This window comes from Saprolegnia parasitica (genome assembly GCF_000151545.1).
Source record: "Saprolegnia parasitica CBS 223.65 unplaced genomic scaffold supercont2.34, whole genome shotgun sequence".
Lineage (NCBI taxonomy): Eukaryota > Oomycota > Saprolegniomycetes > Saprolegniales > Saprolegniaceae > Saprolegnia > Saprolegnia parasitica.
In genome coordinates this window covers 1-27,209 of record NW_012156428.1, presented here as the reverse complement: position 1 = coordinate 27,209, position 27,209 = coordinate 1, and the positions used below count along the sequence as shown (strand labels likewise).

Sequence of the window (27,209 nt, the reverse complement as noted above, 5' to 3'; positions counted from 1 at the left end):
GCGGCCACCGTATAACGTGACGATCACGGGGAAAGACTATGTCGTGACGACACCGCGCGCTGCCACGCCACGCACGAGGATCCTTTCGACACCACTGTGCTGATGTCGCTCGTCGGAAGACGACATTGGGGACTGCCACGTCATCTATGTTGCGTGCGGGAAGCTTTAGTCGTTTAGTTAGTCGAAACGAGATCTTTAGTGAGAATAGTAGCGGACCGACCGGCCGGAAGAATGCAACAATCACTTTCCCATTTGCAAGATTCTAGCAAGAGACCACCAAGACGATGGCCAACGAGACCGTGCGCAGCATCGTCGACCTGCGCGACGGCACCGCCCTCTGCTTTGCGATTGCCGAGGCTGTCGCGAAGCAGAGGGCTGTGCCGTCGTGCAGGTCGGCGATGCTGCGCACGGTCTCGTTGGCCATCGTCTTGAGAAACTCGGCGTGGTGCTGCTTGGCAATGGCCAACGAGCCCTCGAGGAACGTGATTGTGTTCTTGTCAGGCGGATTATTACCGAGATTATCACTATGGGTTTCTTTTCTATGTAGCTTGACGATGGACCACATCGAAAAAGAAACCCATAGTCGGCCGAAGGCCGGTAGCGGTGCACGCGTCCATCACACATTTGCCATGTGAATACTGCGTGTCTAAATTGGACAGGGTGTGCTGAACGTACATTGTACATGAAAGCGAACACCGATGATTTGATGGCATCCACACAGTCCAGGCTACGACACCAACGCACCGCTAGATGTAGCACGCTGCCCCGATACCAAACTGAAGTCAAGAGGCTCCACTGCACCCTGCACAAACCTTCTACACAAACGAAACTACTGCGCATGCGACGCAGGAAGACCGCTAGATAGCCCTCCCGCCCAATACCCCACCTCAATGGCAATGCTCGACCTACCGGTAGTATGCCCCACCTCAACCAATAAGCGCGGCTTACTGTTTAGTCCAGTTGCGGAGTACTAGTAAACGTTTACCATGCCAATGTTCCTAGCACGACCAAGTGTTCCAGAACCAAACGCACTACTGGTAGGTCTTGCCTGCAGGATTATTATCAGCTACCGTGTAGAGGGACATTGCCGAGGCGTGTCAAGCCGACAGTCCCGGAGCGCTCTGCGGCGCTGCCACGTTCAGCATGATCAACCGGATTCGCCGGATAAGGATTCAAATGGGCGTCCTTCCCTCCAGAAAACGAGCCAATCGTCGACGCGGATTCTGTATAAAATATCGGTTTTCGCCTCCATTGTTTTAAACTACCTTGATGATACAAGGCAGACTCTGCCAGCGACAATAATAATATGCGAATGTTCAAATCGCCCAATTCGAATTTCGGACGTGCATGACGCAGGAGGTACGACGTCGGCGCTGGCGACGGCCGCCTCATGGCCATGGCGTAGAGCTTCCTCGTGCTCCAGAAGGAGAACCATGCCCTCCTGCGCGAGAACAACGCTCTCCATCTCGAGCTCATTCGGTGCCAGGAAGAGCTCGAGGCCAAGGCCATGGCCATGACCACGCTGGAGAAGGACATGGACCACCGCGTCCAAGAGCTCACGTTCCTCAACGCGCAAAAGTCGCAGCAGCTGCAAAAGAAGGTAATACGCTCGCTACAATCGCGCTTGCCCATGTTGCTATTGCAGGACACGGAGCTGCAAAAGCTCTACGCCCAGCTGCAGCGCTTCGAGGCCAAGCCCGGCGACGATACGTCGATCGAGCTCAAGAGGCAGTTGCCCGATGCCAAGCGTACGCAGGCACCCGCGCCGCCTGTTCCCAGCGCCTCTGCGGACGATGCGTGGTACGCTCGACGCCAGCGAGGCCATCTCAAACCACCTTGTCTCTCTCTTTACAGGCAGCGGCAGTTCCAGAGCTTGAGCGTGGACAACAAGGCGCTTCATCACCAAGTGCAGCAACTCGAAACGCACATCGCGTCGCGCGAAGCGGAGATCGACCGGCTCGGAAAGCTCTTGAAAGACGGTCATCAGTCCAAGAACTTTGCCGAGGTCTCGCCTCCGTCTTGCGTGCACCTACGATCCATGTGTGTAGATCAAGGCCATGTACGACATGGAAGCGTATCACCTGGAGCAACAGCTCGAGCACGAGCAGCTGCTGCACCAAGTGGATATTTTGAACGAGCAAGTCGCCAAGTACGAGCGCAAGTTGCAAGCCTCCAAGGACGACGTCGACCACGCCAAATACTCGACCCAACAGCTCGCGTTCGTGTCACGATTCGCGCACCTCGCGTTCACACGGCGTTTTCTAGACTTGTGCAAGACCAGAACCGACGGTACCTGCACGAGCTCGAGACGACGACGCGCGCACTCCAAGCGCTCGAGGCCGAGCACGCCTCGTGCACAACGTCGTACGACGAGCAAGCGCAGGCGCTCGCGAAGCTCGAGCTCGCGCTTTCCAACGCCAACGACCAAGTCGCGACGCAAAAAGCTCGGATTGCGGTGCATACCACCCATGGGACGGACACGTCTGTTGACGTTTTGGTTAGGCGCTCGAGACTACCATGACGTCGTCGTCGTACGACAAGGTCGCATCGTCGCACGCCGTGTCCGACGCCCAGGCCCAAGCCTCTGCCAGCGCCTCCGAGCTGGCGCAGCTGCGGCCCAAGTTCGCGGCGTTACAGACCAAGGTGAGCGAGCTCGAGCTCGCGCGCAAGGAGCTCGCGCTTCAAAAAGAGGCACACGAGCGCGAACTTGAGATTCTCCGAGCCAACTTGGGACTGCAAGCAAGCGACAAGACGCGGTCCCTGGAAACGACGGCCGAGCTCTCGGCCAAGGTCGCGTCGCTGGAGGCGGCTGTCGACGAGCGGGATGCGCAGCTGCGGCGGCGGTGCGTCGCCCTGGAAGATGCCGAGAGCCGTGTCGCCGAGCTCCAAAGCCGCCTCGAGTCGCTCTTGCAGACGCAGCGCGCACTCCAGGCGCGCGTGGACGACGAGACACGCGAGCGTCAAGTTCGCACGACCTCGGACCGGCAAGATGAAATCGATGCGCTGCGCAAAGAAAAGGTGCAGCTCGACGTCCAGCTCGCGTCCAGTCGCGAAGCACTTTTGGCCAACGATGCGCGTGTGCGCGAGGCGGAAGCGCAGGTCGACCTTGTGCACCAGCAACTGCTGCGGTCGCAAGCCGAGACGGCCGAATTGACCAATCAGCTCAAGCGCCTCAAGGCCGACGCGGTCGAGTACCAAGAGACGGCCATGCGCCTCGAGCTCCAGTGCAACGAGGCTGGCCGGCAGCTCGAGTGGTACAAGCAAGTCCAGCAAGACCAAGGTTTGGCTCCGATTGGCATCTCTCCTCTCGTGCTGACATTGCACATCTAGTCAAAGGCAAGCAAGACAGCGTCATCTTTCAGCAGCGCTGCCAAGCCGCGCTCCTCGAGAAGACGCAGGCCGAGACACAAGTCGCCACGCTCACAGCGTCCCAGTCGATGCTGCGCAAGCAGCTTGAAAAGGTCCGTTGATGCGATAGCGAGCCACGATGTACGCACGTTCGTACATAGGCGCAAGACGATCTCCGGAGTGCGCACGACCAGCTAGCTCAGCTGCGACTGGAGCTCGACGAACAAGCGCGCGCCGTGGCGTCCGCAGGCGCGGATGCGTCGGCGGCGCAGCAAGGGAAGCTATACTTTAAGACCGAGTTTGAGCGGGTCTCGGACGAACTTTCCGAGTGCGCGACAACGCTGCAGCAGGAAGAGCGATCGCATCATGCGACGCGGCAACTGCACGCGCAAGTGGCGCGGCAGGTGCAGGACCTCACCGCGCAGCTCCACCGCGCGCAGGCCAAGAGTACACACCAAATATCTCTACAAACGTATCAGCATCACTGCGTTGTAGGCAGTCAACTGGAGCAGCAGCTCGAGCAAGCCAAGGCGACGCGATCGAGTCTCGAGCGGCAGTGGACGCTGGCCAAGGAAGACGGCCAGACGCACGCGGCGCGCTGCGCGTCGCTCGAGGTCCAAATCAAGCGACTCAGCGAGGAGACGGCGCAGCTCTCGGAGCGCGCGCTCGTCCTCGAGCAAGACAAGACCCAGCTTCGCCACTTGCTGCTCGAGATGGAGCACTCGCGCGACGCACTACAGCTGCAGTCCAAGCAAGCGCAGCTCGACGCATCGTTCCAGGGCCAGAAGACGACTCAAGTGCACGCTCTTGTCGACGATCTCCGCGCCCAAGTGGCAGCCGCAAACGCTGAAATCGCGCATCTGAAAGACGTCGTCCAGACGCTCGATGCCGAGAACGACAGCCTCCACAACAGCGTCGACCTCAAGACCGAGTCGGCCGATGCGCTCACGCAGCAACTCCACGCGTCCCAGGAAGAGTACACCCGACTGCGTCTTCACGTGCAAGGTACACTCGAATGAAATCGAGTCTAGTATAGGATCAACCATATTGTAGACTGCGAACAGCAGCTGAGCAAGCTCGAACACGCACTCAACGCCAAGGAAGACGAAGTGTCGTTTCTCCAGAAGCAGCTCGACGCAACGTCAACCGCGCTGTCCAAAGCGACGGACGACGTGAGCTTGCGCACCGCCGAGCACGTGGCGCTGCAGCAGGATCTGCAACACATGACGGTCGAGAACCAATCACTCTCGAACGAATGCACCAAGCTGCACTTTGAGCTGGGTACGACGACCTGTAGTTGAGACCGTCTCATCTTTTTTCACTAGACCAAGTCGAAGAAGACCATCGCGCCTTGCACGCACACGTGCGCACGGTGGAGCGCGAGCGGGACGCTCTTCAGATCGAGCTCGACGACATCAAACAGTCGTACCGCGCGGCCGTGCTCGAGATGGACGCCCTCGACACGACGCGGCAGCAGCTGAGCCACCGTCGCGAAGAGACGAGTGCGATCAACGACACGCTTCGCAAGCAGGTACGATGACTTTTGCTCTAGTTTTAGGACTATAGAATATTGTGTCTAGATGCAGTCGGTGCTGTTGGAGAAGGAGGCCGCGACGCAGCACGTCGCCGAGCTCCGCGCCGAGCGAACAATCCTCATGGATCAGATCAAGCAGCTCTCGTTGCAGCTTGAGCGGTCGGCAGGTGCAGCAGTGATTTGCTCGATTGTGGAATCGCAACACAAACTTGTGTTTAGAACAAGCCGAGGAAGCGTCGCGGTCCCAGGCCATGCTCCAAGGTGCGCTCTCGTCGCAACACAATGTGGCCTCGGAGCTCGCGTCCGAGCGCTTCGAGACGGTGGCGCAAACGTCGACCCTCCAGCAAAAGCTCAGCCACCTCCAAGCTCGGTACAACGAGAATCGCAACGTAGTATTCTTTAGTGCACGGCATAGGCTCAACCATGCTCTGCACGACAAGACCGAACTCTCGCAGCAGGTGGCATCGATTTCCTCGGAAAAGCCAAGCTCGAGTCGCTCTTGCAGTCGCTGCGCGTCCAGATGGCGACGACCCAAGGTCAGCTGGCAGACGCGCGGGAAGAACGTGAGGCCATGGCGGCGCAGCTGCAAGCGTACCAGCAACAACCCAGCCCTGTCTCGCCCTTGTACGCCGCGTCGTCCGTGGCCCGGGGCACGCCGCCGTCGCTGCCCCGGAGCACGCCCTCGTCCGGGTCGCGCGCCTCGTCCAACTTTATGGCCGAAGCCGAAGCGCGCTGCAAAGCGCTTGAAGACCGACTGGCCAAGCAAGATGCGACGATCCAGGTATCCGCTACGTCGTCAACTGCAGCAAATGCAACGCGTTTTTAGCAACTGGAACATTCGCGCACCAAGTTTCGCAAGTTTGCGGCCAAGTACGAGAAGGAGCTCGACGAGGTACGCAAGAGGTTGTTAGAGAAGAAGCCTGGACATGCACGTAGCGGGACCGCGTCATTGATGAGCTCCGGTCGTCGATGCGCTCGTCGCACCGGTACTACAGCGACGAAGAAGAGACCAAGACACCATAAGTTTCTCTCATCCTCCAAAGTCGACGACTCGTATTTAAGACACTACGATATACAGTATTACCATTTGGATAGCTCGTGTTTCGGTTGGTGGAGTGTCGGCAGTGGCACGTCGCTAGTCGTGCCAGCTTCAACGTGCGACCTACATTCTGCGCCAAGATCCCCCGAGTGGCCAAATTTCGGACCATCCAATTTTGTCCGAAAGGATCGATTCGACTGCAAGGCCGATTCTAGACAAATACTACGTAGATACGCAACATGGTCGACACCAATTGCAAGCGGTTGCGCGCGTCTGGCACATGTCCGAGGACGACGCTGGAGATAGTTTGTGTAGGGGCCGCAGACGACACCACCAAGGTCCAACAATGCCTCGGTCAAAAGATCCCTTCGAGGTCGTCGTTTTGTCCCAGACTGGCATTTTTGTCCTATTTGGCCTGGCAAGATTTTCAAGCGCGTTGAAGCTGGGTGGTACGCCCCTTGAATGATGCTCTGCACGAAGCTAGGGGACGCAATGCGAGGTGGAGGCTATCAATGCACCATTATTATTCCTTGTGCACTCGATGGAAACCGAGCTGCGTCGTCAGTGCCTCCGTTGGGTCCATTTTCACCAACTTCAACCCTTGCAGTTGATGGGAAAACGTCATTTTTGCCGAGTTCCTAGTTAAAGTTCCGCGATGTAAATACATGTAACGATCGACTGTAATGTAGCCTACATGACAGAAGGTACATTGTACCAAATGTCTTTTCTTGTAGCGCTCGAATTGCGATTGGCGTGTGTCGGATGACATCTCTTGTCACTATTATTTTTGGATATTTTATGTTTACTGCATGAATGTATGTGGCGACATGTCTTTTAGAATGCCGTCTGGGAGTGGGTTGGCGTATCCGCAAGATTCTGTTCATTTTTGGAACGCACGCCAAGAACTCAAGCCAAGAAGATGCAGGCGCTGGAGGCGGCGGTGGCTGACGACAAGGCCATGTACGCAACCGAGGTCGAGGCGCTCGACGAGGAGCGTGCCTGTGGCGGCCGTGGCTGTTAGAAATCACACAGCGGCTATCGATCTAGACCAACAGAACGACATACTATGCACAGATTACCAGTGGTCTAGCTTACATAACGAGCAATATCACTTTCATATTTGCATTCTACTACCACACACATCTCCGACCGTGCCACGGTACAGCACACTGCGTTTGAATCTTCTTACAGTGGCTTCAAGCGCCGTCTCGAGCGCCTAGACCTCGGTTGCATGTCACCACGGGACTCTCGTGTGTATGCCTCAATGTAGAGTGACTCTGACCATATTTGGACTCCGACCATCCTTGTCGGGCTGGCGCTGGGGCGCGTAGGATTTGCCAGCGCATGTCAAACACTGTTTGATCCACTGTTTTACAGCCACTGGCCACGGTTTCCGGATATCATCCAGTTGATGCGGAATGCTATTGTGGGCACGATGGCCAAGCGGACGTGCGGGTCGCCGACCCGATGGCACGACACGCCGGTCGTCATGGACGTCGTGCGCTGCATGGCCTCGGCGCTCGAGGTCCTCGCCTTCTTGGATGCGCTCCCAACGCTCTCCGCGCCGCTGGCTGCGCTTCGGCGGCTGCTGCTCCAGGACCAGCGCCAGTGGCCCACACTGGCACTCGATGCGCTCCCGGACAACTGCATCGATCTTGCTCTCGCCACCTTGGCAACGCTCACGCAAGTGCAATACGCTGGATCGAAGCCTCTCGACTTGGCGCGGTGGCCGCTGGCGCTGCCGCAGTCGGTCCACCTCGAGCTCTACGTCCATGACGCCGACTCCTCTCTCGTCCTCGATCAATGGGCCCCGAACGTCACGACGCTTCACATCCATGGCAGTGCCGTCAAGAATCCCATCGACGTCGCACGAGTGTGCTCTGCCTTGAAGCGATGTAGCAACTTGTCCCGCGTCGTCGCGAAGAAGATGGTTTTGCCCGACGTCGTTGGCGCCATCGTCTCAGCCGCGCTCCGCGTACGCAGTCTCGCCATCCACACAGCGAGCTCCAGCGACACGGTGGCGCACGGCCCAGTGGTCGATTGGCTGCGATCACCAACTGCGACGACGCTGTGTTTGTCTTGCGGCACAACCGACGACGACGCCGTCCTACGCGCGCTGGCCGCGTCGCCGGCCCTCAAGCATCTTGCGTTGAGCTGCCGATCATCGCTGGGACGCGCGCTCTCGACTGCACCCCGCGGCGCGAGCAAGCGACTGCTACAATTGCAGCTCACGTCGCTCGAGCTGCAAGGTATCATGCCAACCACCAACGTGGCATCGCTCCTTGGCCACGTGAACACGAGTACGATCCGGAAGATCGTTTTAGCATGTCATACGCCGCGGGATCTCACGGACGTATGGCTGCGACTGCACGCGTTTCCAGAGCTGGAAGAGATTGCATTGCGCCGGTGTCAGCTGCGCCCACCGACGCGCGCGCTGCAAACCAATTTTCGGCTTCGGCGCGTGAGCTTGGATTTCACCGTGATCCCTCTGGAGCTGCTCGGACGCCTTCTGAGCTGGCTGGCAGCCGCCCGCTGTCTGCAGGCGCTTGTGTGGACCAACAGCGCACTGAGCGCGACCGCCGCAAGGATGATTGCCAACGCTCTGCCACATTTGAGGCAACGCGGCCTCGTCCATCTAGACCTGTCGTCCAATTTGTTTGACGACGGGGCGGCGGCGCTGCTTCTCACCCGCCTCGGCGACGCATGCACGAGTGAGACGCGGCCACTGACGATACATCTCGGTGGCATGGCCCTCGACCGCGACCAGCTTTTCCAGACGCTCCAGACGCACCATCGCGTAACGCTGTGTATGTAAGGTACTCTCACAACAAACGCGTCAACTTGTGTTACATCGATGCAATGCAAGCATGAAAGCCTGTCGAACGTTGTGTTGTGTGGTACAAAGCAACGAGAAGGCTTGATGAGATTAGATAACTGGCCACCACGGACTAGTGGTGGTGTCTCACCCTCTGCGAGTCGACCTTGACCGCGTCGCACAAGGGTCGCCGAAGTTGCTTCTGCGGCACGTCCTGTCACGGTGGTGCGCCACGTTTTTGTCGGCTCATGTTTTTTACATCGTAATGTTTAAAACATGTAGGAAACGCCGAGCCATTATTGATTTGGCATCGTGCCATATTGAGATTGTGGCGCCATGGTACATGCCGCACATCGATGGCCACAAGGCTGCTCCACGAATACTATTAGCTAGCTAATCCAGTGCATTGATCAGCAACATCAAGACCAAAGCCGCTGCGATCCGTGCATGAACATCTGAAAGAATCCGCCGACTTGTCCAGAAGGACATTCCTGCTACAGGATTTCTTCGAGGCCTTCGCCAAGCACACATGGTGGAACCTTGGACTTTTGCTGCATCTCGAGAGACTTCGAGCGCGCACCGTACGGGGCTATTGAGGATGTCCAGCACATGTGTCCAGGTCATGTATGGCAAATACTCGTAAAAGGCTCGGAGGTGACGTCTACTTGCAGAGGATCCCGCAAAAAATGGTGGAATATCCTTGTCTGTCTTCGCAGAGGTCCGCAGAGCCATGATGATTATCGCAGCATCATCCTGTCGTTTTATACTCTTTTCGATGGACATATAAAACAGTGTTCAAAACACGCCGAGGGCCCGACCACCCACCGCAATGCTAGGGAACCAATACTTGGAATCCTCTCGTATTTGATACCTACCACATCGCATCTCGAATATAAGATATCGGAGACTTTGGCCTCACCTGGGGATCCCATTCCAATTTATGACTGGAACGCTGTATGCTGAAGCGAATGTTCGTAAAACAAACCTCTCCAACTCGATACGTTGAGATATGCTTTTTAATTATTTGTCATTTTATTCGTTGTCGGGGAAAATCCATAGTGAGGCCCCGTTACCACAATGGCATTTGACATTGAGGTATTAAATTGGACGCGGCGTCGTTTTTTTATATTTACCCCACTTTGAATTTCGGGCACAGAATAAGTTAGGGGCCGACGCAAGCGGCAAGGAAGCGATGGAACAAGTCGGCGCCAAGTTGATGGACATGAGCATCCCGCTCGACGTTGCAGCCTTGGACGAGGTCGTCATGTGCATGCAGAACCCCAACAGCCCCCACATTGCGATCGCCAACCAGATCATGGTGGCCTTCCAGAACCACCAGGACTCGTGGACCCGCGTCTCGCAGATCCTCGAGACGTCGACGTACCAGCCGACCAAGTACTTTGGTCTCCAGGTACCATCCGACGAGCATCGCCGCCGGTCGCTGGCCGCGCGCGCCAAGCGGCGCCACGTCGGCGGCCGCCTCGCCTGGCCTGTACGCTCACGCGCGTATAGGTGCTCGAAGATGCGATCAAGTACAGATGGTTCGCCATGCCCAAGGACCAGCGGGAAGGCATCAAGCAGTACATTGTCGGCAAGATCCTCACGGTACTGCGTGGCATCCTGGCGAAACGACCCTCACCATGGGATGTAGATGTCGGCGGACGAGGCCACGCTGCGCAAGGAACGCCTCTTCATCAACAAGATGAACCTCGTGCTCGTCCAGGTACCTGTCCTTTCTTTTATATCAACCGAACGCTCATGCGCCGATGGCGATAGGTGCTCAAGCACGAGTGGCCGCAGAACTGGCCGTCGTTCATCACGGACATTTGCACGTCGAGCCAGACGTCGGAAGTGCTTTGCGAGAACAACATGCTCATCCTCAAGCTCCTCAGCGAAGAGATTTTCGACTTTTCCAAGGACCAGATGACGGAGAAGAAGACCAAGGGTCTCAAGGAGAGCCTCAACCACGAGTTTATCCAGATCTTCAAGCTCTGCGAGTTTGTCCTGGACAAGTCGACGCACATCCCGCTGCTCACGATCACGCTCCAGACGCTGCTCCGGTTCCTCTCGTGGATCCCGCTCGGCTTTGTGTTTGAGACGTCGCTCATCGAGACGCTCGTCAAGAAGTTTCTCGGGACGCCGGCCTTCCGCAACGACACGATTGCGTGCTTGAGCGAGATTGCCAACCTCAGCGACGTGCCGCCGTCGTACGACGCGGTCTTTGTGCAGATGTACATTGGCGTCCTCACGGAGCTCACGCGCCTCGTGCCCGTCGGCCAGTCGTTCGAGCGCATCTACAACCACGACAGCGTCTTTGTGCAAGGCCTCTCGCTCTTCTTCACCAACTTTTTCCGCCACCGGATCCAGGTCATTGAGCGTCCGATCGTCCGCGCCAACGACGAAGCGCACGTGGCGCTCCTCACGGGTATGGCGATCCACGATGTTTTACAAGCGTGAGAACTGATTGCTGCAACGTGTAGGCTTTTCGTACCTCGTGTCAATCTCCGAAGTCGACGACGACAACATCTTCAAGATCTGCCTCGACTACTGGCACCTCTTTACGCGCGACTTGTACGCGGTGGACCAAAACCAGATGCAGCAGCAGTCGCACCATAGCAGCTCGGTGCTCTCGCTCTCGTCCAAGCGCGAGGACGAGCCGATCACGCGCAAGGGCCTCTTGGCGCCGATCCTCTCGCGCGTCCGCGTCGTCATGATCTCCAAGATGGTCAAGCCCTCCGAGGTGCTCATCGTCGAGGACGAGAACGGCGAGATTGTGCGCGAGACGACCAAGGACACGGAGGCGCTTTCGCAGTACAAGACGATGCACGAAGGCCTCGTGTACCTCACGCACCTCGACTATGACGACACGGAGAACATCATGCTCGAGAAGCTCACGGACCAAGTCGAGGGCAACGGCTGGTCGTGGAACAACCTCAACACGCTCTGCTGGGCGATCGGGTCCATTTCCGGCGCGATGAGCGAAGAGAACGAGAAGCGTTTCCTCGTCACGGTCATCAAGGACCTCCTCGGGCTCTGCGAGATGAAGCGCGGCAAGGACAACAAGGCGGTTGTCGCCTCCAACATCATGTACGTGGTCGGCCAGTACCCGCGCTTCCTCCGCGCGCACTGGAAGTTCCTCAAGACGGTCGTCAACAAGCTCTTTGAGTTTATGCACGAGCTGCACCCGGGCGTCCAGGACATGGCCTGCGACACGTTTCTTAAGATTTCGCAAAAGTGCCGGCGCAAGTTTGTCGTGCTCCAGCCCGCCGAGCCGTACCCGTTTGTGGAGGAGCTCCTCATGGACTTGCCCAAGACGGTGAGCGACCTCCAGACGCACCAGCTGCACACGTTTTACGAGGCCGTCGCGTCGATGCTGGCCGCCGAGAACGTGCCCGCGCGCAAGGACACGCTCCTCGCCGAGCTCATGAAGCTCCCGAACCAGGCGTGGACCAGCATCATGCAGCAGGCGGCGCAGAACGTCGAGATCCTCTTTGACAGCACGGTCGTCAAGGAGATTGTCAAGATTATCCGCACGAACGGCAACGTGTGCAAGGCGATTGGGCCCAACGGCTTCAACTCGCAGATGGGCCAGATCTTCCAGGACCTCCTCAACGTCTACCGCACGTACACGCACCGCATTGCGATGGCGGTGCAGCAGGGCGGCGAAACCGCGACCAAGTCGTCGGAGGTCCGCCTTCTGCGCTCGGCCAAGAAGGAGAGCCTGCGCCTCTTTGAGGCCTTTATCGAGCACTCGTCGGCGGACGAGACGGGCCGGAAGACGCTGTCGCACCACTTTTTGCCCGCGCTCCTCGAGGTGGTCCTCTCGGACTACAAGACGACGGTGCCGAGCGCGAAGGAGGCAGAAGTGCTCACGCTCCTCGCGATGACCCTCAACAAGCTCAAGGCGTCGATCGCGCCGTCGGCGCCGAGCATGCTCGAAGCAGTGTTCGAGTGCACGCTGCAGATGATTACGCGCAACTTTGAGGACTTTCCCGAGCACCGCGTCAACTTTTTCAAGCTGCTCAAGGCCGTCAACGACTACTGCTTTGAAGCGCTCTTTACGATCCCGCCCGAGCACCAAAAGCTGGTCGTCGACTCGATCGTCTGGGCCTTCAAGCACACGGAGCGCAACGTCGCAGACACGGTACGCCAAAGTCCATTCTTATATAAATATCTTATCGTTGGTTGACTAGGGCTTGGAAACGCTGTACGCGCTCCTCCTCAACGTGCGCGAGAGCCCTGTGATCGCGGCGAGCTTTTACCGGTCGTTTTACCTCTCGCTGCTCCAGGACATCCTTGTCGTGCTCACGGACCGCCTGCACAAGTTTGGCTTCAAGATGCACGCGGCGATCTTGCGCCACATGTTTACGATCGTCGAGTCCAACCAGGTGGCGATCCCGCTCTGGGAGTCGCTCCCGAACCCGCCGCAAATGGGCCCGAACCAGACGAACGCAGCCTTCCTCAAGGAGTATGTGGCCAACATGATTGGCACGTCGTTCCCCAACATGTCGTCGTACGTGCCCTCGTTTGCTTGCATCGTGCACTCAGACGAGTTGTAGGAACCAAGTGCGGCTCTTTGTCGTCGGCTGCTTTGACCTCGGGAAGGACCTCGCGCACTTTAAGAAGCACCTGCGCGACTTCCTCGTCAACGTCAAGGAGTTTGCGGGCGAAGACAACGCCGACCTTTTCTTGGAAGAGAGCCTCGCGATGACGCAGCAGCAGCTCGAGATGGAGCGCGCGTCGCGCCTCGCCGTGCCCGGCCTCATCCACCCGAGCGAACGCCCCGACGACATGTCGGACCTCTAGGTTTCTTTTTTGATGACGGCGACCAGCAATAAACTGTGTGTGATTTTCCCTCGTGGTGGGGTGATGATGGACGCGAGTGATGGGGCGGCGCCAGATGGCGTGCGTCGATGCATTACTGCGTGTCTACTGCTCCCGGCTTCTACGGTCAGAATGCTTTTGCCGAACGCGCCGCCTGTCTGGCTGCATGGAGGAAGCTGGCTACGGAGATCGCACAATAATAATCTCAGCGGCTGCCCAAGCATCGCTGGGTTCTGAGTTCAATTCCGTGCTTGGTCCGTTGCTGCTTCAGCGTGCACGGGCACCGTCTTCCCAAAACATTCTCAATTTCACCGCCATTTTACCAATAGTGCCTCAAGTATCATTGAAGCAGGCCCGACAACACGAGCGAACGCGTTCGTGCACTTGCCACCGATGATGGCCTTGCTGGTCCTGTAGGAGAAGTGGGTGGACGCTGCTTTCCACATTACCTGGCTGAACGACTGGCCACCGATTCTTGTCTCGCACATGGGATCGAAACCCGTACCCATGGACAGCGCGGGACAGTACGTTTGTTGATGGCCAGTCCATTGCTAGGTATATAGCAGGCTCAAGTAGCAAGTAGCAAGGGGGAACGACCAGACGCTCGATGATTCGTTCGGTGGAACGATCGTCGTCTACTGTAGTTATTGGTCCATGGCACTCGGGACAGGGCTGTGAAATGCCCGTTCGTTGAAACTTGAACCGTGTATGGGACGGCTTTTGGCCAATCAAACGTCGCACAGCGTTGCTTCTGGGTGCACGAAATGCTCTTTTCACAATCAAAAATATTCGGCCGGCCGCATGCCATCCCCGCTGATGCTCCGCGCCAAGGGCCTCGTCCTCCATGGCAGTGACACGATCACGGACGACGAAGACGAGTGGCTCCCGACGACGCCGACGTCGACCGTCGTCACGGACGACTCGCCCGTCGTCGAGCACGGCGCCAACATGACCACGCTCAAGCGCCGCAAGCCGCTCTTGCACCGGTTCTTTGGCCGCAAGGCGTCGCTGGACGTCTCGTACGGTAGCGCCAGCTACGTCTACCACGGCGAAGACGCCATGGCTGTCGGCAGCTACTACCACATTGTCGCGGACGGCGTGTCGGCCAGCGGGTCCGAGGACACTGGCCGGCCGAGCCGCGAGAGCCCGTCCGCGCTCTTGGCACGCACACTGGTCGACTGCGTCGAGAAGGCGCTGGTGCAGTACGAAGCCTTCTTGGTGCAGTGCCCGAACGCAGGCTCGACCACGGGCTTCCAAGACCGCGTGCTGTCGGCGATATCGCACGCGCAGAGCCAGCTCACGTTCGCGCCAACGATGGCGTCGACGCTGGTCGTGTGCTACGTTGACCGTCGCGCGCGTTGCCTCTACACGTTCTGCGTCGGCGACTCGAAGGCGATTGTGGTCCGGAAAGGGCGAGTTATCTACGAGACCTTTGCCGTCCTGAAAGAGTTCAACGCGCCGGCGGTCGTCAACGCCAAGTCGGTCTCGCGCTTCATGGTGCAGACGCTCAGCCTTCAATCGGGCGATCGCCTCGTCACCTTCTCAGACGGCGTCGGCGACAACGTGTTCAAAGCCGACCTCTGCGCGCTGGTCGCGTCGTCGCATCCGCCGCGGCTCTCGGCCAAGTCCAAGATGCTGCACGCGAGCGCCGAGCTGCCGTCGTCCGTGTGCTCGAACATCGCGCACGCAGCGCTGGCCAACGACGGCCAGAACTGGCGAGAGTACCCGTTCAGCGTCGCGGCCGCCAAGGAGTACGTCGCTCGTGTCGGCCGCAGCGGCGGGGGCGCGGAAAAGAAGATCGCGGCGACGCTCAAGGCGGCGCTCAAGGACACACCGGCAACGTTTGACCGGAGCATTGCAGCCTGCCCCGCTGAGGCGTACACGCACCACTACGCGCTCGCCCAAGTCCAGCGCATGGCGAGCCTCACACACAAAAAGCCCGACGACATCTCCATATGTCTCTCCGTGTTCGCATGAGGTCTCGTCCACGCCTTTATTTAACCCACGTATCATCGATTGAGCCCGTAAATGTAATGAATGAATCGACCATGTATTATGAACAAGCAACTTGACGCGGATGCATCCACGGTGGTGGTGGTGGTGAGTCAGTCGTTGCCGTAGTGGCGCCAACTTGAAGCTCGGTCTTCTTGAAGGGAGCAAAGAAGAATAGGCAAGCTACTGGTCGGTCGAGCGCAGTATCTTTGCCACCGGAATCCTCCACGGAGCCCGTCCACGCTTGTCTACCGTTGGATTGAGTACCCGATCAAAATACAGTGCATGGATTGGAACAGTGTATATACATACCGGCGCCATGTCATTGACATGGCCGTTTCATCTCATTTGCGACCTTTGCCAGTGATCACGATGGCGGTCCTAGCCGCCAAAGGGCCCATCGTTCCTTGTGCAAGCGTGCTTTCGCTGCTTTAGGATACGATAAGATATGCGTCTCGACGCGGGAGCATAAACTTGCAGCAAAAAGTAGCCTTTTGAAAAATGTGCAGAAATTCCGCCGACGGGACGCAAGTTGGCAAGTTGGATGGATATCATATTCGCTGGATCTCGTGTTCGTTCATTCGAGACAGAGCTGGGAGATGCCAATTCTTCGCATGGGGCTGTCTGTGTTTGCGTCAAATGATGTCCGGCAGCTTTTCAGACTTCGATATGTGCGTTCTGAATCCTTGTCGTCTGGTTACATCAACAGCTTCGTCCAAGCTCTGTCTGTGTTGGCATCGGCAGCGGTGATATGCATGGGGCGGTCTCGAAGGTCCTCCTTGCACGCGTCTCGCAGTAACTTTGTTCGTCGTCACATCCCCTGTACCAGTTGACACGCTAATCAACGAACAGCAACACGACACACTATGCGTCATCAAGCGCCCGAGCGGTCACCAAGTTCATGGCGCACTCGAGAAGCTTCCACACGCTGGATCGTCTTTTCCGAGCTTTGAGGTCCGCACACCATTGTTGCTTTACGATTGACGTGTCCCTGCGTACTGCTCCGGCGTCATGGTACTTCCTGCTTTCTGTACAGAGAGCTCTCGAGGCAGTGTCAACAAACAATTTTTGGCGCGATCCGACCGGCGGTGCCGTCAAGATTGTGTGTCAAGATCGCGTGTCAAGATCGTGTGTCAAGATCTTGTATGGTGAAAGGTGCTGGTCGTACATAGAGTTGGACTAAACGCACGTCACTTTGCACTTGGACGATGCTCCTGCTCTCAGATCGCAGCAAGGGCGGATCGAGCGCTCTTCGCGAGGGTTTAGCCTACGACTAATCACACTGAACGCTCTGTCGCGGCCTCTTTCTGTGGTCGTCCTCGCTGACCTTGGCATCAACGTAGGGTGGTGGCTTGCGTGCTGGCGTGTTGGGTGGGTTTATCCTCGCACGTGTGGGCTATAATATACTAATAATTTATTCCGAATACAAATATCAACTAAAAAGTGCAGAGTTTGGTATTTAAAACGCCGACGGTCGACGTATCCTGTCTGGGGGAATTTGCGATCACAAGATGGAGAGCCGAGAAGCTACCCGCGCCAAGCACGCGGCCGAGCTCGAGGCCAAGAAGCGCAAGCTCGAGGAGATCCGCCGGCGCAAGGCGCATGTCAAGTACCCCTCCCTACGGTAGCCATGGGCCTGCGCCTCACGCAGCGACGTAGGGACGTCGCCGTCGAGCAGCCGGCCACCGTCGCGCCGCCCTTCCAGGAGTTCCTCCAGCACATCCTTGAGGAAGAGAAGCAAAAGGTCATGGAAGAGACGTCGCAAGCTGTCGCCGCTGCCACGGCGCCATCGCTCACCTTTGCGGAGAAGATGGCCAAGATCTCGAGCGTACGCCATATCTTTTTGCCTCCACAGGCTGCAACTCTGCGCGTAGGTCACGCAGCTCGGCCAGATCGACATCCTCCCGGTCCAGGTCGAGATGTACGACAAGGCCACGTGGATGGACCCGATGGACTTTCCCGACGAGCCCGTACGGCTCGGTATGGCTACTGCTCGAGCCCTCATTGTCGAGCGCATGTAGATGTCGTCGACGCCAACGATCGAGATTCCCGACGCCTCGAACCCGAACCAGCCGCCACCCGTGCCATCGCCGCGCAAGATCAAGCTCGTGCCCGAGCCTGCTGCGCCCGTGAAACCGGCGATGCCGCCCAAGGACGAGCGCGATCAAATCCTGGGCTCCACGGGTACGTCGCGTTCTTTTGCATGACCTTTTCTCAGCTCGGTGCAGAGATGGAGTCGTTCTTGACCAAATCGGGCAACATCATGGAGCGCGCGCTGTTGCAAGCCGGCGCGTTTGACGTCATGCGCGACTACAGCCAGGACGACGATGTGTCGATGGTCGACGTCGACCACCCGATGACGGCGTCCAAGTGCAAGCAGCTCTTCGTGTACCGCGACACCAAGTGGACCAAGGGCCGCGCTGTCACAGACATTGATATCTCGCCCTTCTACAACGTACAAGACGATTTGTGTGTTGGATGCCTCACACGCGAGGTCTAGGAGCTCTGTCTCGTCGCGTACAACGCGCGCGGGTACTTGGAAGACGACATGGACACGTCGCCCGTCGAGTGGAACGTCCAGGACGCCATGGCCGAGGCCGAAGGCGTCGTCTTGCTCTGGTCCAGCAACATGCCCACGCATCCCGAGTACAAGTTTACGTGCAACTCGCAGGTGTGTCCTCTGCACGTGGTATGTGGAGCTGAGACGAAATAGGTCATGAGCGCGTGCTTCAATCCGTTCGACCGTCATGTGCTCATGGGCGGCACGTACTCGGGCCAAGTACGCCGCTGCAACGATTCTACAAAGCGTCGACTGTTGGCGTAGGTCGTCTTGTGGGATACGCGGGCCAAGAACACGCCGGTGCAAAAGACGACGCTGTCGACGCATGGCCACACGCACCCTATTTACTCGATGAGCGTCGTCGGCTCCAAGTCTGCTTTTAGGTACTACCATATCTCGCCGCCCCTTCCAATGGACTTGAATATTAATATGTAGCTTGGTCTCGGCGAGTACGGACGGCCGCATGTGCGTCTGGATCGTCAATCAACTCCACGCGCCCGTGGACGTGCTCGATCTGCGCGTCTCGGCGCCGGTTGCTGCGGCCAGCGCCCCCGTGCGCAAGATGCAAGTGCCCGTGACCGCGCTTGCCTTCCAAAAGGGCGAAGGCAGTGCCGCCAACACGTTTACGATCGGGACAGGTACCCAACAATACTTGATCTCGTCCATGAAAAAGGCATGGGTTTACTAGAATCGGGTGAGCTCCTGAGTGCGCAGCTCGACGATCACTCGAAGAACCAAAACCACGTGAAAGCGCGCGAGGTGCTCGTCCATTCGCTCTCCAAGGACAAGCCTCATTACGGCCCGATGACGTCGATGCACTACAACCCGCTCTTGCCACACCACCAAGACGTGTTGCTTCTCACGTCGTCAGTGGACTGGAGTTGCCGCCTCTGGAGCCAAAAGGTGCGAGCAAAAATCATTCTTTCTCGTTGGTTTGCTCATCGGCTTTTTGGTTAGAGCGACTACAAGCCAATCGTGTCGTTCGAGCCCGCCAACGACTACGTCTATGACATTCGGTGGTCGCCGGTGCACCCGGGTCTCTTTTGCACGGCCGACGGCTCGGGCAAGATTTCGATCTGGAACATCAGCAACGACACCGAGGTCTTTCGTAAGTGGTAGCTCTAAAGCTAACGGCGAGCCTCGTAGATCCCCGTCGCAGACATCAAGGTCAGCGACCGCGCGCTCAACAAGGTGCGCTGGACCGCGGATGGGAAGCGTATCATTGTCGGCGACTCGGCCGGCGACACGTTTGTGTACGAGCTACCTGCCGACGTATGTGACCACACTTGTCTTGCATATGAAGAGCACATCTCGTGTAGATTGCGCAACCTCGCGCCGATGAGGCCCAGCGCCTCGATGCCAAGCTCTCCCAAGCGATTGCTCGAACCACCGACATGTATTTGTAAGCCTCGAATCCGAATGCTTTGTGGATGTTTGGGAGTGGAGCCCACACGAGAAATGTGACGGGAGTCACATTTCTACTAGGTTCGGAGCTTTCGATGCGGCAGCTGGATATAGTACATGTAAGCTTAGAAGCTGGTCTTGGTAGCATGGCTTGGTAGCTGCACCATCAAAAAGCGCGCCATGCATCGACACGGATTGATCCAAAAAGCATCTATTCAGCCAATGAAATAGTAGACCAGGTCGGCCCCATTGTGCAAGACGCGAGGTCTCCACGCACTCACCGCCAAGGGATGGATGGTACACGCTCCCTCTGGTATCAATAGACCATCTTGAGCTCGAGCTAGGGACTTCGTATCGTTAAACTCGATCGCGACGTTAAACCTCATTTAGCGTACCTGCCGATCGCGTGCGCGAGCTTCTCAGGTTGAAGTCGACCACATCAGACTTGGTATCTTGTCAATTTTTAATTATTGCGGCATGATATCTTGTTCTTTGTATTCCAAATTGAATATTGCAAATTAAGACGCCTCCAAAGCCGCCACATTCTATCTTTTGCCAAGCGAGAAGCATGTGGCGAAGCCTTGTGAAGACGCGCCGACTCGCGCCGCCATCGCGCAGCCTCGCGAGGTAGACGCCATGCCAATGTCCATGGCCTCATGCGTATGCTGCTAGCGTCGCTTCCTCGCCCGTCGTGGACACCGAGTCGGATGTACGCCATCTCAGTGCGAAAGGCCATGGCTCGAGCTTGGTATGTAGGTGGTCGTCGTGGGCGGAGGCGTCGTGGGCACGAGCATCGCGTACCACTTGGCCAAGTACGGGGCGAAGAACGTCATCTTGCTCGAGAAGACGGAGCTCACGGCAGGCTCGACGTGGCATGCAGCCGGCCTCGTGACCTACTTCAACCCGGGCATCAACCTGAAAAAGTTCCACCGTTATAGCCTCGACCTGTACAAAACACTGTACGAAGAGACGGGCGCGGTACGGTCGCAATCCATGGTGCGAAAGCTATTCAGATACACGCCTTGTAGAGCGTCGGCCTCCACGAGCCTGGGAGCATTCGCATCTGCACCACGCCCCAGCGCATGGACGAAGCCAAGTACGTGCTATCACATGCATATTATATCTCATGCGCCTTTGCAGGTACCAGCAGTCGCGCCAAAACTGGCATCCCGGCTACCAAAAGATCATTACGCCTGAAGAAATCGCGGTGCTGCATCCTCTCCTCAATATGGACGGGATCCTTGGTGGCATCCACACCAAGGGCGACGGCCACATCGATCCCTACAGGTAGCTGGGTCCTGCGTGTTGCGACTAACACGCAAGTGGGGTAGCGTCACTATGGCGCTGGCCAAGGGCGCTCGGCAGCACGGTGCCACGATCCTCCAGCACACGCCGGCGCTGTCGTTGCACGAGCGCGCGGACGGCTCGTGGGACGTTGGGACAAAGCACGGGACGCTCCACGCTAAGACCGTACGGATACATGCTTGAGTGCATGATCGACATTTGTCGATAGGTGGTCAATTGCACGGGGTTTTGGGGCCGCGAGCTCATCGAACAGCTCGGTATCGACCTGCCCCTCGTAAGCATTGAGCATCAGTACGTGATCACGAACTCAATCCCGGACGTCCAAGCGCTCCCATCGGAGCTCCCCGTGATCCGCGACCTTGAAAACTCGTACTACCTACGCCAAGAGCGTACGGGTATGCTCATCGGACCCTACGAAGAGGCAATATCCATCGATACATTTGACTTGAACGGCTCAAGTTTTCTTGTAGGCGGCCAAGATGCAAGTGCGTCTCGATTGGCAGGCGACGGGCGTGCCTCCGAGCTTTGGCAAGGAGCTCTTTCCATCGGACGTCGACCGCATCTTCCCGCACCTCGAAGCTGCGATGGAGCGCATGCCAAGCCTCGCGGACGCCGGTACGCGCGCCGTGCTGCTTGTGTGGTCCACAAAGTGTATCTATCGTAGGCATTCAAACGTGACTTGTGGTCCTATCTGCTACGCGCCGGACGCGCTCCCGATCGTGGGTCCACTGCCGCGCCACGGCAGCAAGCGGCTGCCCAACATCTTTGTTGCCAACGGCATGTCGTACGGCATTGCGCATGGCGGTGGCTGCGGCGATTACGTTGCTCGCTGGATCCTCGACGGCGAGCCGCCCTACGACCTCACCGAGATTGACCCGTGCCGGTTCGTATTTTGTGATGCAATGGATCTCTCAGTGGTGGTGCTAGCTACGGTACGTGGACGACGCCAGCGTACGTCGCAGAGAAGGCTCGAGAAAGTTACGGCGACAACAATTTGATCACGCACCCGTACCTTGACAAGAAGCGCAGCCGCAACATGCGTCCGACGGCCTTGTACGTGCTACTGCGACAGAAGGGCGCGCAGTTTGGTGCGCACGCGGGCTGGGAGGTCCCCCACTGGTTTGCAGCGACGCCCGACGAGCAAGGTGCGGTGACGTTGAGCGTGCACTTGGTCATTTGACGTTGCGAGTACAGGCCACGAAGCGTCGTTCTACCGCACCAACGCGTTTGCCGCCGTGAAGCGCGAATGCCACGTCGTCATGGAGCACGTCGGCATCACCGACTTGAGTGCGTTCAGCACGTATGAGGTGTCGGGGCCGCGCGCTCGCCACTTTCTCGAGTCGCTCTGCGCCAACTCAATCCCAGAGGTCGGACGCGAGGCTCTACTCGTCCCCTCATGTTGTCTTGTAGACGGGCAAGGTCCGTGTCTGCCACATGTTGACGCCCAAGGCCAAGGTCATGGCCGAGCTTACCATTTCGGCCATCGCGGACGATCATTTTTACGTCGTCACGGGCTCGGGCTCGGAGCTCCACGACCTCCGGTAGGGCCGCTTGTGCAGTATCTTGACATGGCTATATCGTGTTGATAGATGGATGGAATCGTACTTGGACGAATGGCAATACAGCAGTGAGGACGTGAGTGTGCGCAACACATCCGATGACGTGGGTGTCTTGGGCGTCGCGGGGCCGGACGCCGAGATCCTCTTGCAGCACCTCACGCGCTCGGACGTCTCGGCGGCCGCGTTTCCGTTTATGCACTTTGCGACCATGGACGTCGCGGATGTCGCGACACGGGTCATGCGTCTAAGCTTCACGGGCGAGCTCGGGTACCTACCACTTTTTTATTGTCGCTCATGGCTGACTGCGTAGCTTCGAGCTTCACGTGCCGCTCAACGAGGTTGCCACCGTGTACAAGGCGCTCTGGGCGGCCGGTGACAAGCTCGGTCTGCGCGTCGGGGACGTCGGTACGTGGGCCGTGAACGCGATGCGGCTGGAGAAGGGCTTTCGTGTGTGGGGCCTCGATATGAACAAAGACACCAACCCGCTCGAGGCCGGGCTCGGCTTCTTCGTCAAGGTCAACAAGAAGACGCCGTACATTGGCCAAGCAGCAGTGCAGCAGGTGGCTTTTTACACGAGAAAGCTCATGCTGATGATTCCGTGCACTGTAGATTGCAAAGGATGGACCCGCGCGCACGCTGGTGATGCTGGACGTGCACAACGACCCGCCCAAGCCGGGCCACCGTACGATGTTTGACGAGTGTTTCTCTGCGACTAACCTCTGTAAATGGTAGGACATATCGATGCGGCGGGCAACGAGGCGGTGTGGAGCAACGGACGCGTCGTGGGTAACACGACATGCGGCGGCTTCGGCCACATCGTCGGCAAGAGCATTGCCTTTGCCTATGTGCCCACAGAGCTCGCCGTGCCCGGCCACTCGGTCGACATCGAACTGGTCGGTCACCTTTACAAGGCGACGATTGCGCTCGAGCCGTTCATGGACACGCAGCCAACGCGAGTGCGAAAGGAGCTCAAGAAGAAGAAGGCCACTGTTGGGTAGTCGCTGGACTTTTGCATAACAGACTACTAGTACGCATTAATTTTTGCCCTGCTGAGCACCAGCGGAACAAAAGTCGACTAATTGTACATGAATTATCAACATATAGGCATATATCGAGTAGAGATGCAAGTTAAATCGAGATGCCAGGCTTGAGCGAGTGCGGGTCCACGGCTCCAGTCGCACTCACAGGATGCCCATAGCCGCCCAGCCACGACTTCTTGTGCATCGCGTGGAGAGGTACGCCGCGCGTGCGAATCCCCCAGCGTTTGCGCTGATTCCTGTATGGATACAATGGAATGGGAATCGTTGAAAATGCTGCATACCGCCGGAGCTTGGCCAAGACAGCGACAAACTCTTCTTCAAAGACGCCGTCAATGCCGAGGACCGTCGTCGCAGGGACGTGGCCGGATGACGGCGCGCCGCGCTGCTTGTCGCGGCGGCGGCGCTCGGACGCGAGGCGAAAGCTCTCGCGCTTCGTTGCCATCATGTCCATGTACAGCGTCTGTGCCGTCGATTCAGCGCACTCTGGCCAAACGCTGTTGACGGCCGCGACAAACCTACGCAGAACTAATATGAGTCGAGTTGGGAAAATATGTACGCAACCCATCCATTTGCAAGAGCAAGTTGGTCGAATGGGGGCCACTCGTGTGCAGAAGGACGGTGCGAAACGCTGATCGGATCGCGGCCTCTTCGGCAACCTCAAACATGTGCCACGTAAAGAGCGCATAGGCGAGTAGCCAATCCATGTTGAGCACGTGCGGCTGGACGAAGTCGTGCTCGCCGAGCGCATACAACGCCTTGGTCTCTGCATCGGGGCCCATGTAGGCAAAATGGCAGCGCCACACGATGATCGCGACGTCGCGGCTCACGACGACCGCCCCGTCGAGGTCCTAACCACTGCGTCAAAACCGACCCTAAACCTAGAGTCGCTGGTGCGTACTTGCACGGCTTGCAGCGATGGAAACGCTGGGTCGAGCTCAAGAAGGTCCCCAAGAAAGTCGAGCAAGATCGAGACACCTTCGGACTCAATGTGCGAGAGCGCCTCGTCCGGAAAAGCGTCAATGCATCGACCGAAGAGCAGGATGCGGCAGTCATCCCAGTCCAAGTTGCAGCCGCTTGGGTCCGACTCGTACAAGCTCGCGGCGTTCTCGAGCTTGCGTCGGTACAAGAGGCAGCTCTTGACGAGCTCGACCATGTGGTAGTCGGCGAGCGACTTGAGGCCAAACTTTTGCATGAAATAGTCGCGCAAAAAGACAGGGAGAGACCCCGACGGTTTGGCCCGCTCGCCGTCGAGCTTGCGCACGAGTCTACGAAAAGACATAATTTTTTCTGCATATCCAGAAACTAGATGTCTACAGTAGCCAAATCGTGTGCACGAGCGACTTTTTGAGCAGCATCTTGGGCACGCGGGGCACCGCGTCCAGTAGCGTGCGAATGCACGTCGGAATGACCAGTAACTTTTTTCGCGTCCGAGGCGTCTGCAACACTTCGTCTAGTGAATGGGTTGATAATTTATGTAGCCATGCATATGCGAGCGTACCATCGAGACCCAACGTCTCCGCGTCCGTTGGCTTTGCTGGATCGTCTGTCTGTGTGGCTTGCGACTCGACTGAAAACTGCAAATGATTCAATGAAGTAATGGCACTCGGGCGCGAAGCGGTGTACCATTTTTGCAACAAAGCCCGTTTGATTTTGCTTGGGCTGGTGCTTCCAGAGGATCGAAACCATGCTCGAGTCGATGTATCTGTCGAGCTCAGCCAGTGCCAAGAGCTGGTTGTGGTTTTCTACATCCACAGCAGCGAAAAGCTTGTCGAGATCTTCCACCGTGTTCTCGAGTGACGACACTTGCTGGTATTTCTAGGGTAGCGTAAGTCGATTTGCCGAGTTATGAGACCTACATCAACGTTGTGCATGAGCAAAAGAAAATTGTCTTCGTCATCTTCGTCATTGGCTGCGTCGATAGGGGCGTCGTCATCGTCGTCTCCGTCCCCGCCGGCGCCGCGGGTAACTCGATCGAGAATTTTTTCGAGGCGCTCCTTCTCGAAGCGCGACCGCAGTAATTTTCGCTGTACCGTTTGCAGCTACCAGCTCTGAGCTTGATGTTTGCAAAGTCCAATGAATATTGTACCTCGGCTTTGGCCTGGCGGAGCTCGTGCTTCAGCAAATCGACTGTCGCTGTGAGAGTTTTGAGCTGCGCGACTTGCTCCGACTCGCACGCCTACATTTGTCACATTGTAGCATGAAGCGAGAACTATCCAATTCAAACGACCTGGCGAAAGTGGTTGGCTTGAATAAAATCTTCGGCAGCTTGAGATTTTTCTTGGATCGAAATTTGAGATACTTTGAGCAGCATTAGCACGTTGATCGACGCAACGTCCCAAATCTATGTCGATGTGGTCTCAAGGTTTTTGACAAGTAGCTGGTTTATTGTACATCAGAGATGAGCTTGCAGTGCTTGGGTGAGTACTGGCCCACGTGCGATAGCACTTGGCGCAAAAGACTGGAGCATTTGCTGTGGTAGCTAGAACACGTGTGATACGCGATCTTGGTCGGGGCTTCAGCCGTGAGCTTAGGTAATCCAGCTAGGCCTTGAGTCACATACTGCTCCAAGCTCTACATAGTACGTCAATGGTGGTAGGTCTTTCAGTAAGCCTCGACCTTCAGTTCATGGCCCATCACATGGTGCACACCTGAGAGCATCTCTTCCCAACAATCGTTTCTAGATATCGACATTTGCATCCAACGGTTTCATCGATGTAACGCTTTCTCTAGCGACGGGACGACATGCCATGATCAATGAAATATTCTGTGAATTGTTGAGAGCCATGTGAAACACACCCGACGGCTTGCACTCCTTTGTCGGGTGGTCCGAGTACAGGAGCCTGTGTACGACCTCGCGCGAGCTATCCCTCGGCGAGTGGGGTCCACCACGGGATGGATCTCTCCGTGCGCAGCTCACTCCCAACGACCAAGTGCTGGTGCCAACTCCCACGCATTCAGGCGTAGCACTACGTATGCGAAGTCTTTGAGTTATTTCTCGTCACTTTGCACGCAGCTCGCTTCTAGGCCTCGCGGCGAGAGCTCTCAACAATTTTTGCAGCTCTGTTGAAAATTGTGCCCATCAATTCTCACAAGTGTAAAGAGACGGCCCGCTCCAACGATCGTGGTCGAAAAGTTTCTAGAAGCCACAATATTCCACTTTTCGTCTAAAATTTGGAAATTAGGCTCGTGAATGTATGAAAATTGATACAACACATACAAGGTGTTGTGAGTGACCGGGACCCTGAGTTGTAGCTCTTTTGAAATCAGGATAACTCGTGATATTATTCGTGATAATTGGAGAAAACAATAACGCGCTCTGAAAGCTTGTCTGAGAGTAGTAAAGGTTGTCTGAGAGTAGTTGTTGACTAGTATGAGCTGTGGTAAGCGTGCGATGATTTATGGCGATTTTTATCCGTGATAAATGACGTGATGAAAAAATCATCGAAAACCAAAAAATCTCTTTTAATTAATTAAATGTTAATCGCCTCAAAGCATGGTGCAAAAGAAGCGGGCGGGATTTGAAGTCTCCCATTATCTTCCGTGTGTTGCGATTTCACCATTCTTATGGCTCGGGTCTCCGAGCCATTCCCCCATTATGGCCCTACTGGCAAGGCGCGGCATACCTAGGGACGAGCAAATTATGGAAATATTATTTCCCTACATTATTCTGGACCGATCTCTGTCGCCTACGCCAATGACTGGGACCATCCACCACGACGCTGTTGCATGACCAGGATCAAAGCCGCGGCGCTATCCGTCATCGCCCGCTAGGAACTCAAGATGAATGAA

The 27,209-nt window shown here is 57.0% G+C and overlaps 9 protein-coding genes across 9 annotated transcripts; 6 read left to right on the top strand and 3 right to left on the bottom strand.

Moving 5' to 3' along the window:
* Window positions 1-262: 262 nt before the first annotated feature.
* SPRG_07883 (hypothetical protein) lies at window positions 263-565 on the bottom strand (the record flags this gene model as incomplete). The annotated part of the gene is made up of 2 exons (XM_012347155.1): window positions 263-493; window positions 554-565. 2 exons carry the CDS (start codon window positions 563-565, stop codon window positions 263-265), a joined length of 243 nt encoding a protein of 80 aa, XP_012202545.1.
* A 782-nt stretch (window positions 566-1,347) lies between these two features.
* Window positions 1,348-5,905, top strand: SPRG_07882 (hypothetical protein; the record flags this gene model as incomplete). Its single annotated transcript, XM_012347154.1, has 17 exons — window positions 1,348-1,359; window positions 1,406-1,600; window positions 1,646-2,005; window positions 2,049-2,218; window positions 2,266-2,455; window positions 2,503-3,280; window positions 3,331-3,461; window positions 3,510-3,795; window positions 3,844-4,353; window positions 4,402-4,629; window positions 4,674-4,879; window positions 4,929-5,049; window positions 5,102-5,252; window positions 5,298-5,340; window positions 5,388-5,663; window positions 5,709-5,774; window positions 5,819-5,905. 17 exons carry the CDS (start codon window positions 1,348-1,350, stop codon window positions 5,903-5,905), a joined length of 3,810 nt encoding a protein of 1,269 aa, XP_012202544.1.
* Window positions 5,906-7,340: 1,435 nt separating this feature from the next.
* Window positions 7,341-8,798, top strand: SPRG_07881 (hypothetical protein). The gene has a single exon (XM_012347153.1). The coding sequence runs from the start codon at window positions 7,357-7,359 to the stop codon at window positions 8,734-8,736; it is 1,380 nt and encodes a 459-aa protein (XP_012202543.1). The 5' UTR covers window positions 7,341-7,356; the 3' UTR covers window positions 8,737-8,798.
* A 1,080-nt stretch (window positions 8,799-9,878) lies between these two features.
* SPRG_07880 (hypothetical protein) lies at window positions 9,879-13,595 on the top strand. The gene is made up of 7 exons (XM_012347152.1): window positions 9,879-10,147; window positions 10,249-10,341; window positions 10,388-10,459; window positions 10,513-11,161; window positions 11,217-12,880; window positions 12,930-13,249; window positions 13,296-13,595. Exons 1-7 carry the CDS (start codon window positions 9,929-9,931, stop codon window positions 13,540-13,542), a joined length of 3,264 nt encoding a protein of 1,087 aa, XP_012202542.1. The 5' UTR covers window positions 9,879-9,928; the 3' UTR covers window positions 13,543-13,595.
* Window positions 13,596-14,343: 748 nt separating this feature from the next.
* Window positions 14,344-15,621, top strand: SPRG_07879 (hypothetical protein). Its single transcript, XM_012347151.1, has one exon. The coding sequence runs from the start codon at window positions 14,362-14,364 to the stop codon at window positions 15,535-15,537; it is 1,176 nt and encodes a 391-aa protein (XP_012202541.1). The 5' UTR covers window positions 14,344-14,361; the 3' UTR covers window positions 15,538-15,621.
* A 1,430-nt stretch (window positions 15,622-17,051) lies between these two features.
* Window positions 17,052-19,542, top strand: SPRG_07878 (hypothetical protein). Its single transcript, XM_012347150.1, has 13 exons — window positions 17,052-17,161; window positions 17,212-17,380; window positions 17,427-17,522; window positions 17,574-17,736; window positions 17,781-18,007; window positions 18,053-18,223; window positions 18,266-18,331; window positions 18,377-18,495; window positions 18,548-18,750; window positions 18,801-19,015; window positions 19,070-19,213; window positions 19,259-19,384; window positions 19,432-19,542. Exons 1-13 carry the CDS (start codon window positions 17,064-17,066, stop codon window positions 19,516-19,518), a joined length of 1,884 nt encoding a protein of 627 aa, XP_012202540.1. The 5' UTR covers window positions 17,052-17,063; the 3' UTR covers window positions 19,519-19,542.
* A 622-nt stretch (window positions 19,543-20,164) lies between these two features.
* SPRG_07877 (hypothetical protein) lies at window positions 20,165-23,378 on the top strand (the record flags this gene model as incomplete). Its single annotated transcript, XM_012347149.1, has 14 exons — window positions 20,165-20,176; window positions 20,273-20,494; window positions 20,545-20,612; window positions 20,657-20,803; window positions 20,848-20,986; window positions 21,030-21,279; window positions 21,308-21,704; window positions 21,749-21,966; window positions 22,016-22,188; window positions 22,232-22,362; window positions 22,411-22,647; window positions 22,691-22,940; window positions 22,990-23,062; window positions 23,113-23,378. The coding sequence occupies 14 exons, from the start codon at window positions 20,165-20,167 to the stop codon at window positions 23,376-23,378; spliced, it is 2,583 nt and encodes an 860-aa protein (XP_012202539.1).
* Window positions 23,379-23,483: 105 nt separating this feature from the next.
* Window positions 23,484-25,689, bottom strand: SPRG_07876 (hypothetical protein). Its single transcript, XM_012347148.1, has 10 exons — window positions 25,648-25,689; window positions 25,507-25,596; window positions 25,277-25,459; window positions 25,044-25,235; window positions 24,919-24,994; window positions 24,735-24,870; window positions 24,319-24,685; window positions 23,982-24,268; window positions 23,702-23,935; window positions 23,484-23,656 (listed from the first exon to the last, which is right to left on the bottom strand). Exons 3-10 carry the CDS (start codon window positions 25,289-25,291, stop codon window positions 23,509-23,511), a joined length of 1,455 nt encoding a protein of 484 aa, XP_012202538.1. The 5' UTR covers window positions 25,292-25,459; window positions 25,507-25,596; window positions 25,648-25,689; the 3' UTR covers window positions 23,484-23,508.
* A 113-nt stretch (window positions 25,690-25,802) lies between these two features.
* On the bottom strand, window positions 25,803-26,078 carry SPRG_20464 (hypothetical protein; the record flags this gene model as incomplete). The annotated part of the gene is made up of 2 exons (XM_012347170.1): window positions 25,803-25,991; window positions 26,037-26,078. The coding sequence occupies 2 exons, from the start codon at window positions 26,076-26,078 to the stop codon at window positions 25,803-25,805; spliced, it is 231 nt and encodes a 76-aa protein (XP_012202560.1).
* Between the last annotated feature and the right edge of the window lie 1,131 nt (window positions 26,079-27,209).

Coding starts and splice junctions, on each gene's coding strand:
- SPRG_07876 (XM_012347148.1), bottom strand. Junction 24,995..25,043: donor CGGGCTTTGTTGCAAAAATG/GTACACCGCTTC, acceptor AATCATTTGCAG/TTTTCAGTCGAGTCGCAAGC. Junction 24,686..24,734: donor GTGCACACGATTTGGCTACT/GTAGACATCTAG, acceptor GTCTTTTCGTAG/ACTCGTGCGCAAGCTCGACG.
- SPRG_07879 (XM_012347151.1), top strand. CDS start 14,362: ATGCCATCCCCGCTGATGCTCCGCGCCAAGGGCCTCGTCCTCCATGGC.
- SPRG_07881 (XM_012347153.1), top strand. CDS start 7,357: ATGGCCAAGCGGACGTGCGGGTCGCCGACCCGATGGCACGACACGCCG.
- SPRG_07880 (XM_012347152.1), top strand. CDS start 9,929: ATGGAACAAGTCGGCGCCAAGTTGATGGACATGAGCATCCCGCTCGAC. Junction 10,148..10,248: donor CCAAGTACTTTGGTCTCCAG/GTACCATCCGAC, acceptor ACGCGCGTATAG/GTGCTCGAAGATGCGATCAA. Junction 12,881..12,929: donor AGCGCAACGTCGCAGACACG/GTACGCCAAAGT, acceptor TTGGTTGACTAG/GGCTTGGAAACGCTGTACGC.
- SPRG_07878 (XM_012347150.1), top strand. CDS start 17,064: ATGGAGAGCCGAGAAGCTACCCGCGCCAAGCACGCGGCCGAGCTCGAG. Junction 17,162..17,211: donor CGGCGCAAGGCGCATGTCAA/GTACCCCTCCCT, acceptor GCAGCGACGTAG/GGACGTCGCCGTCGAGCAGC. Junction 19,016..19,069: donor GCCGCCTCTGGAGCCAAAAG/GTGCGAGCAAAA, acceptor CTTTTTGGTTAG/AGCGACTACAAGCCAATCGT.